This window comes from Zosterops lateralis, assembly GCF_965231275.1.
Source record: "Zosterops lateralis genome assembly, chromosome: 7".
NCBI classification, from domain to species: Eukaryota; Metazoa; Chordata; class Aves; order Passeriformes; family Zosteropidae; genus Zosterops; species Zosterops lateralis.
The window spans coordinates 28,909,162-28,921,467 of NC_139767.1; the positions used below are offsets into that span (position 1 = coordinate 28,909,162).

A 12,306-nucleotide genomic window follows, 5' to 3' on the forward strand; every position below is an offset into this window, starting at 1 on the left:
TTTTTCCTTTTCTTTTTTTTTTTTTCTTTTTAATTTACTGTTGTATCATTTGTTTCCTTCCCAAGAGAGCATCTGAGGTTTCTCCTCTGGTTATTGTGAACCCTTGTTCACAGTTCTTCAAGTAACTGTTTCCTTTTAGTGTAATTTAAAAGCTGAGGTGGTTAATTAAGGACCTAATTATCTGCTGATGTTGATATCAGGGAATCAGTAGGTTCTTTTCTGAGAAACTAATAGTGGGAGTCATACTCATCTGGAAGCACAGTGGAGGGAGGAAAGCTACTGGAAGATTGTTTGGTCTCCCTTCTTAAATTCTGCTCAGGGGAGAATGCCCCATCTAGATAAAGGCAGATATGCATATAACCCACCTTTTGTAAGGGCTCATTTTCTTATCCCTTGTGTTTCTAAAGCTTCCATTAGACTCAAATCCTCCTTTTCCACCAGTACTAGGTATGTGATACTGGCAGCTGGGTTTCTGTTTTAAACTCATCAGCTGTGAAGATTTTTTACCGTGCACACTTTCCTCTTCTGCTTATACCTGGAGGTGTTTCACAAAGTTCCTGGCCAGAATACATGATCAGATTTTGTGTACTTGTTAGGAGTGTCTCGGGAGTTGGTGTCTGATGAATCATCTGTGACTGGAACCCTTGATCCCCAGTTCAAAATGGTGCCAAACATGAAAGAAAGCAGCTACTCAACTCCCTGATTTCAGTCTATTCTTGCATTTTTTTTTTAACCCTGGATTGGTTTAGAACGTTTTGTGGCTACAAAAGACAGCAGGTAGGGTTTACCTTAGAGGGTTTCAGCCTTGCTCACCCTCCAGAACCAAAGGGTTTTGGAGACAGATGTTCTGGCTGTGTGTCACTGAGGAGCACAGATATCTGCTCCATTTTGTGCTTCTCCAAGGAAGGGAAAGGAATGGAATTTGGGTACCAGTTCTCTGAGCCAAATGCCATGAGGAAACCCTCAGATCAAACACAGGCTGGTTCAATTTGTTGTATGAAACGAAGTGAGTCTGGTTGTCTTTATCTTCAAAAGCATTTTTTATAGCTAGAAATGCTGTTTCATTTGGATTGACTTTAGTCTTACTTTCTGGAAAAAAGGCTCCAGAAATAATTCAGACAGCTCCATTCAAGCTGTTCTGCAGATGTCAGCATGTGCCAGAGTCCAAAATCCAACAGTCAGGATATGGTCGTCTAGTAGAGACTCCAGCAAGAGATGCTGGAAAGGTATGTGCTATTTGAGACCATAACACCAGATTTCCTTTCCTTTAGCATATTTATATGTCCCACATGCCATCTGTCTCTTTTTCCTGCTGTGGAATAACTTGCTGTGCCTGTATTTATAATGCTGCACACCAGACACCTCTGTTATCTCCCTGTTGAGAAGAGCAAAGATGGTACATTGGCCCCTTGGACACCACCATGATCCCAGCCATGTAAATATAAACAGACCTTCCCCTGAAGCTCAAGCACTGATCCTCTCTGTTCAGTCCAACAAAACAGAGTGGGAAGCACCAACTCCATCTTAATGGAAGATGGGCAGTGGGGCCAATGTGTGGACTTAGTGAGGGCTAAGAAGGACACAGATGGGTCAAGCATTTTCCACTGAGTTTTCAATTCAGAACTATTCAGTCCAGAGCAATGCTACTGACTGTAGTAGGTTATCCCTGGTTAGCCCATAGCTCCTGAAATACAGCCTGTCCCCACTGAATCAGCCCTGAACAGATGCAGCAAAGCATCCACCAGCATTGCCAGAGCTCAGCATCCTTTAGAGCTGAGAGGCTTTAGAGTGAGAAACATGGGTGATTCAGAGTTCACACTCCAAACAGAGCCTGTTATAGAGTTAAAAAACTAAAGCAATTCTCTAGCACTGAAATTCCTCAAAGGCTTTTTCTGAATTTGATCTCTCACTCTCTAACCTCCCAGTAAAAAAAAAATCTCTATGAAATTACAGAAATTTTCACAAAGAACTCCACGGGGGATAAGATTTCTCATGTCCGTCCCCCAGCTAAAGTGACAGCTCCTGAATTTATTTCAGTGCAGACAGAACCAACATCTAAGTGGTTTTATTCACTTTTTTTAATCTCTTGATAAGAATGCAAATCCCATTATTGCTCCTACTGCCTCTCTCACCCTCTTGAAATAGCCTGTTTATGGTGACTAAATGCTTCTATTCAAAACTGGCTTTCATCCAAAAGCAGACAGGCAGAAAGCCTGAAAGCAACAGAAAACTAGCAATTTATATTAGGCCGTAGTGCTGCAGCACACAAAATGCTTTGTTTAAACTAGCTGAGCTCTGTGTCCTCTTGGATAGATGTAAATAACCAGCTTGTGTGGATTTCCACAGCGGTGTTGGCATATTTCAAAACATTTAAACAGACTTCAGACACCCACCTCCCGAATACCTGCTCACCCCGTTGGAGAGCTAACCATGCCCACTTCACTTTCACCTGGAGTGGATTTAGTACTACTTAAGATCTATTTTAGGGATTTATTTGAGGGAAGGAAGGAAGGGCAGCCTGTGACCTGGTAGGTGTTTTCCATCTGCACTGTGATGATAAATATGCCTCTGGTGTTCATTCAGCCTTGCTTCCTCTGGCTGCTGCTTTGTGGCTGAAAATGAAACAGGTGCACACTGACCATGTACACACATTGTGATTCAGGAAAGACAATCTCATCGTCATCCTGCACTGACTAGTGCTGGTCTCTGGAGCTGAGCTGGCTCCTGCTCTTGGACCCGCCTGGACACCCCCAGAGCAGGATGTGACCATGCCTGGGATCATTTTGGTTGCTTGTACTTCACTCTCCTGTGGCTGATGAGCACTGAGGTGGGAGTTCCCAGGAGCAGAAAGGCTCATGTGGGTGACAAAGCTCATTCCTCAGAGTCAGTATCTGACATAAACTGCTCACACCAGTGCTCTGAGGTTTGTGAACAGTGTCCTGCCACAGAGAGGGGAGTTCCCAAGGGTGGTGGCTGGGTCCCTGCCCACACTGGTGAATGGGCAGGGCTCCCCTCTAGCTCAGATTTGATCACTAGATTAGAATATCCTGATAAAAACATTTACACACTGAATGCATAATGATGTTTTCTATCCCAGGAACACATGAAGGCAAAGGATGGGAGATGGTTTGCTGATGGCAGGCACTGTGGAGACAGGCTGGGCTCCTGCCAGCTTCTCTCAGGACATACAGCCACTCCAGACAGCTTGGGGCCCTCTTGCTTCCTCATTACATTTCGCAATTTGCTTCTACCATTTCCTTTTCTTCCTGATTTTAAGGCTGTTGCTTGCTGTGTAATTTATTAGATCTGTTCTTGTGTCAGATCTTTCAGTTATGCCTTGTGTTCTGCAAAGGCATGTTGCATTGTTGTTTTTATTTTAATGTGTCTCATTGTGCCATACACAGATTAGAGTGCTGTCTGGGTTCTAAATATATCCAGTCAGTGGCTTTAATGGTGGTTTTAATCACAGGAATAATAAAAGTGAGCATTATATGTTAAAATGTGAAGCCATTTACCTGTGAATTTCAACCTTAAGGGCGTTCTCTATTTTCTTTCCAAAACAAATGCAATATGTGTGAGAAACCAGCAGTCCATCTGTATTCCTATTTCCTTGCACCAGCATAGAGAGAAGCATGATATACTTCTCTAAAGTTGGAAAATTGTTCTCTAAAAACAAATTAAGTAACTAACAGCTTGAGTGATCACTTTGTAGGTGAAATGATTTCTGTCATCGGGAATCACATGTATTTGCATTATTCCTCAGTGGCTTAAAAATGTATATATATATCATTAGTTTTCCAGAGAGATTACTTTGCTGTGGGTTAATTTGGTGAAAAAATATTCTTTGTGGTGTGGTGGTATGTAAGACATGGAACAGGCCTGGGAAATGCTTGGAAGCCCTTGGCAAAAGGAAGGAGCTTCTTTTCTCTTCTTTGGAGCTGGCAGCTAAAAATATGTCTGTGGGCCCTTCCTGAGCTAACTGCTTGTATCTATCACCTGCACCTACCTGTAAAATGGAAACTGCTTAATTCCACCTGCCAAAGAGGGGCTCCTTCCCTGAAAAGGTTTATTTTAGCAATGGCTCCAGTTGGAGCCTGTGGAAGCCCTGGTCCACATTTCCATCCAGCAGATCCTGGAGCAGCAGGTGATATAAATTCATATGCCCCCAGGGATATTCAGGCCTCCAGGGAGCTGAGGGAAGCAAGCTCCCTCCCTCACATATCAAAGGTATGATCTGAAGGGGGGGGGACGAGAATCCTGCCTGCTGAGGCAGAACTTGATCACATCAAGTGCCCAGGAGCTCCTCCAGGGGATGAGCACTTCCCCTTCTCATTATATTAAATTGCTGGTTTTAATGAATCAAAGAAAACAGGCACACAGAGCTGGATGGTACCCAAGGGTCATGGAGCACACCTGCCTCCTCTGGGATAACATTTACAGGTGTTGCCCAAATTGAAGCATCTGTTTGTGTCACAAATGTTCAGTTCTTTTGGAAGGGTTGACAAAGCTGTCATAAACTGATGTTCAGTCAGCTGCCCTTCAGTCCCCAGTGAGGGGGGCAGGGAGCTCCTTAGGACAGAACTTCCCAGGCTGATGCTCCCTGGGAAGTGCCTTGTCCCAAATTTTGTCCCAAATTTCCCAAGTGTCATCTTGACCAGGCCTTTTTCCCTGGAATATTCCCAGCCTGTTTCACCTTTCCTGCTTAAAATAAAAATGCTTTCTTTTGTCTAAATTCAATCTGAACCATCTGAAGACAATTTTTTAATATTCTGGAACATCCTCTGTGCAAATCATTGAAAGCAGTGAGTCTGGGGATGCTGTCTGAACCAGCTCCTTCATATCCAGACCCTGCATCTCGTTCTTAGATAAGCATCTTGAAGACAAGCAGGAGTTAATTTTTTACAGCAAATCCAGTCGCTGTGTGATGGCGAACACGGACACCTAGTGGTACTCCGGGACAGGGCATGGAATGCTCTAAACAGCTCTCAGGGAGAGAAGCTGATACAGCTGAGTATTTGTTCACATTTTCCCCTAAAAGAAGGAGAGATTTGATTATTTTCAGAGAAGATATAGTAGATAGCATAATTTGGGGGTTAGAAAGTTTACTTAGCATGAAATAGTGGAAGAATTAAGAGAAATTAATCACTTGGTAAGATATGTCTGTGTATTTAGAAAGAAGTAATCAGTTTTTTTTCTTCCTGTCTTAAATATCCCACACCATGCCAAATCATATACTATATTGGGTCAGGAAGATTTTCTACTCTTCAAATTATTCCACAGCAAAGAAACCTTAGTAAGTAATATTAGCCGTATTTCGTTCTTACCATCCCTGTGAATATCTGTTCTCCAGTTATGGGGGGGATCATCAGTGTGACAAGTGGTGGGCTTGCTGATAAACTGCCCAGCTAGGTGCTACAGTGACCTCTTGTGCACTTTCCCCAGTGCACTGAGCTCTTTCTGCCAGGATTAATGCCAGCACTTCTGTCTGAATGGCCTCAAACAGCTGCCATGGTTTGTTTTGCTTGTTTTTCTCTATTTATTTACAAATAATCTTTCAGAGAAATATTTCCTTCTTCTTCCCCAAATCTAGCATTTCGTCTACGGCAGAGACACAGGACAGGTGAGAACCAGTCCTTGTCCACTGACCCCTTTCTGTAATTGTGAATATCACCCCTGTGAGTGGGATTTCTTTTACATCTGCACTGGACACAAAAAGCTTTATGCCACTGAGTGGGGAGACAGGCTGTTCCCATGGGAGTGTGTATTTGGGGCTGCTTGGGCTGAGATAAGGGATTTTGAGATTGTACCAGCTCACGAGTGAAGTCTGTGGAGATGGGCGTGCTCTCCTCCAGGGCTCCCCCATTCAAGCTGAGAAGCAGACCCCAGTTTTTACTGATTCCACTGTTACTCTGCATCTGACAAGGTTTCTACCAATTCAGTTGGGTTTACAAATTGTTCATTTAAAATCATTGTATATTATCCTTAGGTTTAGCTTCATAGCCTAAGAAAATGAAGTTTATCATGTCATGCTTGTTTACTATCCTCATCTTAATAACTTTTGAATCAGTGAACTAATTTTTATCAGAATTTTTATCAAATTTGACACTGGAATAAGAACCCCAAAGATTCCTGCAAACCTTGGGGAAGCAGGCAGCACACGGGACAAAGAAGGAGGGTCCCTAATGACAGGCAGGCAGCAAGAAATCCACATTGCAGAGGAGCATTAAGAAAGATTCCTCAGGCCAAAAAAATGTAGATTCATTCTCACACCTTTTTAGACATGCAACGATCTGAGATCCAATTCTGTTAAAGAAACCCCAAGCTTTGTTAAAAACAAATCTGTACAATCACTTCTTCATGTACACACAAGTGTTTATATTCCCAGTCCCTGGCTATACAGAGACTGTGATTACACAGAGGCCACTGTTGTTCCTCGAGAGTCACAGGGTGTGAGGCTGAAGGAAAGCAGCAGTTCCAGCACTCAGTATGGAAGTAAAATGATATTTATTCCTAGGTACAAATCCTGAAAGTCAGCATATAATCAATCACTCTATGTTTATATATTTACACCTCTGGGTTCCATCAGAGAGCATGGGAGGAGCTTTACTGAACTTCCCCATCAGGATTTTGTAGTCTCCCAAAAGGTCCCTAGAGCAACTTTGGGAAGATGAGGGTACATTTCTTGTCTTCCAAGCAAAGAGAAGTTGTTTCTTCACTGCACTGGTGGCCAGTGGGAATGTTGTCTCATTTATGCTGTAGAGGGATGAACTGGAATTTGTCACACCATGAAGCACAGCACTGAGGCATCCTGAGCTAGAAAGGGGGGCTGGGCATTGCCAAGCTAGAAAGTGACCCCAGAAATTAAAGCAACAAAAAAAACCCCAGGGTTTCTGATGGGCACTTGCAGCTGGAAAATTTCACAGCTCAAAAACTCCCCCACAGCTAGCATTCAAAAGATTACTGGGTGGGTAGCTTTGTGTCTCACTACAGCTCAGCAAAATCAATAACAAGTAAAGGAAACCAGGGCCACAATGTGTTGAACTTTGACAAAACAAATTATGAACTTGGCTTCCAAGGAACACAAATCCTGTCTTTGCCAGAGTAAATATGATGCAAAGATGATTGCTTTCATCCTACCCTCGCTAACGTCTATTACTTTTCTTTTTTTTTTTTTTTTTTTTTTTTTCTCTTTTTTTTCCCTCCCTGTTGAACCTGGGCAGTTGTCTGGAGGGTGTGAACTAACTGTGGTGCTCCAGGACTTTACAGCAGGCCACAGCAGCGAGCTGAGCATTCAGGTGGGGCAGACAGTGGAGCTGCTGGAGAGGCCCAGTGAGAGGCCAGGCTGGTGTTTGGTCCGGACCACGGAGCGGAGCCCACCCCAGGAGGGTCTGGTCCCCAGCAGCGCTCTCTGCATCTCCCATTCCCGCAGCAGCGTGGAGATGGATTGCTTCTTCCCTTCAGGAAAAGGTAGGCAACAGCCCAGCTGGTTTAAGATTATTTGGATTTTCCCTTTTGTATCATGTAAGTGCAAAGCTGCTTGGGCTGCTCCTGCAGTCGGTGGGTAAAAGGCTGTTCAGTGCTTGGTGAGTTTTGTTCCCAGGTCCCTGTGAGTGGGCACAGCACTAGCCTGACTCCATGTCCATGAATCAATGTTTGTACATGTGCGTCTTTTGCTATGTGGTAATCATTGTCTTCAGATTCTGGTAAAAATAAGACTTTTAAACAACAGAGGGACTGTTTTCAGTGCCTAAAGGCACTGTACAATGAGGGAAAGCCATGCTGTCTATATACACCCAGGATGCCCCAAATTGTGGATATGTTATTTTGTGATTGCCAGAGTGCACACAAATTCATGTTCTTTTAGTATATCCCTGTCTGTAAATGCAAAGAGGCCACCAGTGAGTGCTGGTACACTCTACTACCTTGTGAGCTGGAGACATTGTGTGTAATGGCACAGTACAATGGGGAAAGAATCCAGTGTGGAACAAAACACATCGCTGGTATTATCCTGAGAGCTTGGGCTTCACTCACAGTGAATGGTGAAATATTGTTTGTCTCTGTGATGTTTGTGGCCTCTTTAGTTGTTCTGTTCTGAGCAATGTGTGTCCCACGTACAGCATCCATGCAACCAGGCTTAGGAGATGCGCCAGACTGATAGACCAGGATTGGTTCAGCTCAGTGTGGCCAGAGCAGGTTTCCTTTTGGCTATGGCCCCACTTCTGGCCATGCACAATGCAAATAAGGGCCAGGGAGGAAAGGCTCCTATCATCCCACTCCGAACTGGAAGCCAGCAACCTGAACTGGCTTTTTAAATTCTTTTTCCATTCAGCATTAAGAGAAATAGAATTTGATCCATTGTTGCTTGAGCAAGTTAGGCTTGGTGGTTTTGTTTGTTTGGAGAAAAAGCACTGAAACTGCGCTGTAGTTTGTCCTCATTCCCTGCCTGCACTCCCACTGCGGAGGCTGGGAGTGGGACACACGCCCAGGACAGAGCAGTGCTGTAGGGCCAGAGTCTGCTCTCAGAGCTTCCCTTCAAGAGGATCTGATCCAAACCCGGGGGACAAGAGCTCAGCTTCTCTCTGATTTGATTCCCTCAGCTGTCAGCTTTGGCTGCAGTGTGAACTCCAAACTCCTCATGCATTTCTTAGACCCGCTGCCACCTCTTCTCCCTGCTGCATTCCCGGGCCCTGCCCTGCTGCTGCTGCCAGGGAGCCTGTCCTGGCCCTTGGCTGAGAAGTGATGCAGTTGCTTACATGCAAATTATCTGTAAATTAGCAGATAAGGAAAGGTAAAGCTGAAATCAGCCTGGTCTGTGTAAGAGCAGTCACTGGCTGGCATGACTCACAGGAAGCTGGGGACATGTCTGCTATGGGCACAGTCCAGCAGCTGGGCTTGTGTTTCTGCTCAAGGGCACTGTGAAACACCACTCAAACCACATTTGAGAGCTTCAGGTTATAGAGCTTTTCCTTAAATGAAATAAAACTTAAACAGTGCAAGAGTAGGCTGTGAAAAGGGAGGCAGGGAATTCTGAGGATGAAGACAGGGTGGTGCAGGGGCTGGAGGCTGGCAGTGGACATAGAGACTGTTTTTGGCATGACTGTTTTTGGCACAACTGCACTGCAGGTAGGGCAGGATGGGTGCAGTGCTGTGCTGTGGCTTGTGGACCAGCACCCACTAATAGCTGGAAGCCACCAGGTTGTGTCAGTAGAGCACAAGGCTTTGCTGGCATGCTCTGCCTGCCTGTAGGAAAGTTTTCTCACCTAACACTGCTACTGCTCCCAGGCTGGAGCTGCCCCGTGGCCCAGCATCTCTGAGCAAGTGTTGTGTGAGTCTGGGGCCGGCTGGCTCCAGCCATGTGTTCATGGCCTTTACTTCCTTTATATCTCTTTCCCCTTGGCCTCAGTTTTCTTCCTGCACATACCAAAGCTGTAAGAGGGAGCCTCAGAATTAATGGGATCTCCAGAAGTGCAGCTAGAAATAATAAAAATAACCACTCAATCCACAATTTTGGCCAGTGTACAGCAAGTAGGCTCTGTGTCTAATCAGTTCTCCCTCTATTAGGAAAACAGGAAATTGTTTAAACTGAATGAACAGATGCTGGGAATAAAGAAAGAGGAGTAAGTTTAAAGGGGAAAATGCAGTAGCTGCTGAAAGAGCCTGCTGGTCTTATGAAGTGCTGGAAAGATTAGCATGACAAATGGTTTCTGACTTTTCAGAGTTTGTGCCCTTCTCTACTTCCAGTAGCTTTAGGTATGGGTTGCATTCAGAACCCCTTGCTCCAGGCTTCCACATTTTTTTTGCCTTTCTCTACAACCCAGAACAAAGGCTAGCACATATTAGATCAACATTAATGATGTTCCTGGTCTGCTTCAAGTATGTAAACATGCACAGTTCCAGAAAAGCAGGTTAATAGCTGAATTCTGCTTGCAATTACCAAGAGACATAATTCTTTGCTTTTACAAGCACAAATAATTTCAAGAACAGAAAGTACCTATGCTCAAAACTTAACATTTCTAATAATAGAATTTGCCATCTATTTTAGAAAGCTGCAGAGTTTTGCCAAGTATCAAAACATAGTTACATCTTCATAGAGGGAAACGGCAAATTATTCTATTTATTCCCATTATAATTAATAGTGGAGTATATATATAAATCATGGCTCACAGAAGCTACCTATTGTCCTTAAAATGAAAGATTAAAGAAAGTAATATGTCAGCCAACATCTGAATAGATGAAGGCTCAAATGACTTGGTGGGATCACCAGAACATTTTGTAAAGCATCAATGCAAATCCTCATTCAGCTTTCTGAACAGTGTAACTGAAAGCCACTAGAAATACAACCCCAAATCTCACAACTGAACATGTGCTTTGTGAGGCTCTTCCTCACTCTTTTAACTACTCCTTTGAAAATAGGTGAACTAACATAAAATATTGCAAAAGGAAATACTTGATGCAAATATAACAGAACACACCCAGAAGAGAACACTTCCTACCTTTTGTAATGAAATACCTGTACAGATCTCTCTTGTTGATCATTAAGAGTGCAGAGACTTTAAGGACTGGTCTCCCAGCCTTCTGTCTGACTCCTGGCTGTGTTTCTTTTGAGGATACACATTTGATTTTTTCATGACCTAACTACAGCTCAGAGCACAAGTATCCTCCTGCCTGTCCTTCCTTTCTGATGATCTGACAGTGTTTGCAATTACCCTCTGTAAAAAGGCAAGCAGGTTTCTGGGATTAACCTTTTGCAAGTGATATACAGAATGATTGAGTAAAAGGAATTTGTCTGCAGTCTTTGTTACTGGACTTCAGAATTCGCAGCATATGGGGTATTTTCCTGACTAGCATGCCTAGGAAGGAAAAAGAAAGATCTCTGGTACTAGAAATGAAACTCTGTTTGAACTATCCCACATGACTAATTACAGGAAAGCTGTGATTTTTATTTCTGTCTCTTTTACTCTATAATTGAACTCTAAGGTATTAAGCTATAAATTTCAAATTGAGAGAGAAATCCACTTGGATAGAAAGCAATTTATTGACCTTCATTAAGCCCACTGAGCCAAGCATATTCCTGGTGGCAACCTGTTAACCTTGATTGAGTGATCCCAATTTTGAATTTGGCCCATGAAAGAATTAGATGAAATCTTGATCTTGAAAGTCATTTTCTGAGGACAGGGTTTACACAAGGTTTTTCTTGTAACATCAAACACATGGGGTAACTAAAAGAGTAACAGAGGTTAGTTCTTGCAGTAATTTTAAGCAACCTCCATCACAAAAAGAAAAAGAGGGCATTAAAAAAGAGATAGGGTTTCATGGCATTTGTTTAAGATTGATGATACATGAGAGGAAGGTCCTGTTCAGGGCCCCAGAGCAGATCCTGCCCACAGGATATTTGTGTCTGGAGCATATCTCTGGAGGAGAGGAGGAATATATATATTTTTAAGACACTCTGCAAACATCTTGCTGTGCAGGCTGAACGCCACTGAACAGCAGGGCTTTGGTGGCAGTGGTGGGTCCTCGTAGCAGACCAAACTGAGAAACAGTTGGATCTTTTCCAGAGGAAGAGGAAAAACAGATCTTTCAAGGTGTATGTTAGCAGGGTGGCCATCTTGCCTGTGCTTCCCAGATGGGTCCCTTTGTCCAGGTGCTGCTGGCAGAGCAGCAGCCTTTGGGCAGGAGGGATGAGAGTTTTGGTGCTGTGCCAGTCACAGCTCAGGTGTTTGGGGAGCCTGAGACAGCCTGGGGCTGGTAGGTGCCATGGTAGGCTGGGTTGAGACAGCAGGAAGCAGAATTAGGATTTAACAAGGCTGGTGAGAAGAGTGGTATCAATTAAAGAGGTCACACTGAGACCTGCATTTTGGTAATTTCTCCATGTGAGAGAGAGCAGGTCATCTAATGCATTAGTGTGTAAATCTGGTAAGGCTTATCGAGCTCTTGCCGTGTTTGAAAGACTCTTTCCTCCAGTTCCTGATCTCAGAAGAATCATCTGTGTAGGGAAAAGCATAATTGTTTCTTCCCACGTCTCTGTTTTTTAAGAACATCTTGGTTTTTAGAGCGGGAAAAGAGTCTAGGCTGCTTTTGTTAGATCCCTGGTCCTGTTGAGCTTTAAATTGCGATCTGCATTGGCTCATGCACTTCCTCAGTTGTGTTTCAAACAATCTCTGTTGCAAACATATTCGATGGTAATGACTCCTGATGTCCCAGGGGAGCTGTGTGAGGACAGTTCAGAAGTTTTAGTGTGCTGCATTAAACCTTCATTTGTCCTTGTGGAGGCAGGGAAATTGTTTTTGTTTTTGAGAGTCTTAA

At 43.7% G+C, this 12,306-nt stretch overlaps 1 protein-coding gene across 5 annotated transcripts in view; it reads left to right on the forward strand.

Annotated features, from left to right (window-relative positions):
* The window catches only part of KALRN (kalirin RhoGEF kinase), a 473,348-nt gene that overhangs the window by 369,806 nt on the left and 91,236 nt on the right, over positions 1 to 12,306 (forward strand). For 4 of the 5 annotated variants that reach the window (XM_083865423.1, XM_083865425.1, XM_083865420.1 and 1 more), the window contains exons 34-35: positions 5,591 to 5,620; positions 7,221 to 7,467. In XM_083865423.1, coding sequence (XP_083721549.1) covers positions 5,591 to 5,620; positions 7,221 to 7,467 — 277 coding nt within the window. The remainder of the gene's footprint in view (positions 1 to 5,590; positions 5,621 to 7,220; positions 7,468 to 12,306) is intronic. The other variant, XM_083865422.1, reaches the window with a different exon arrangement.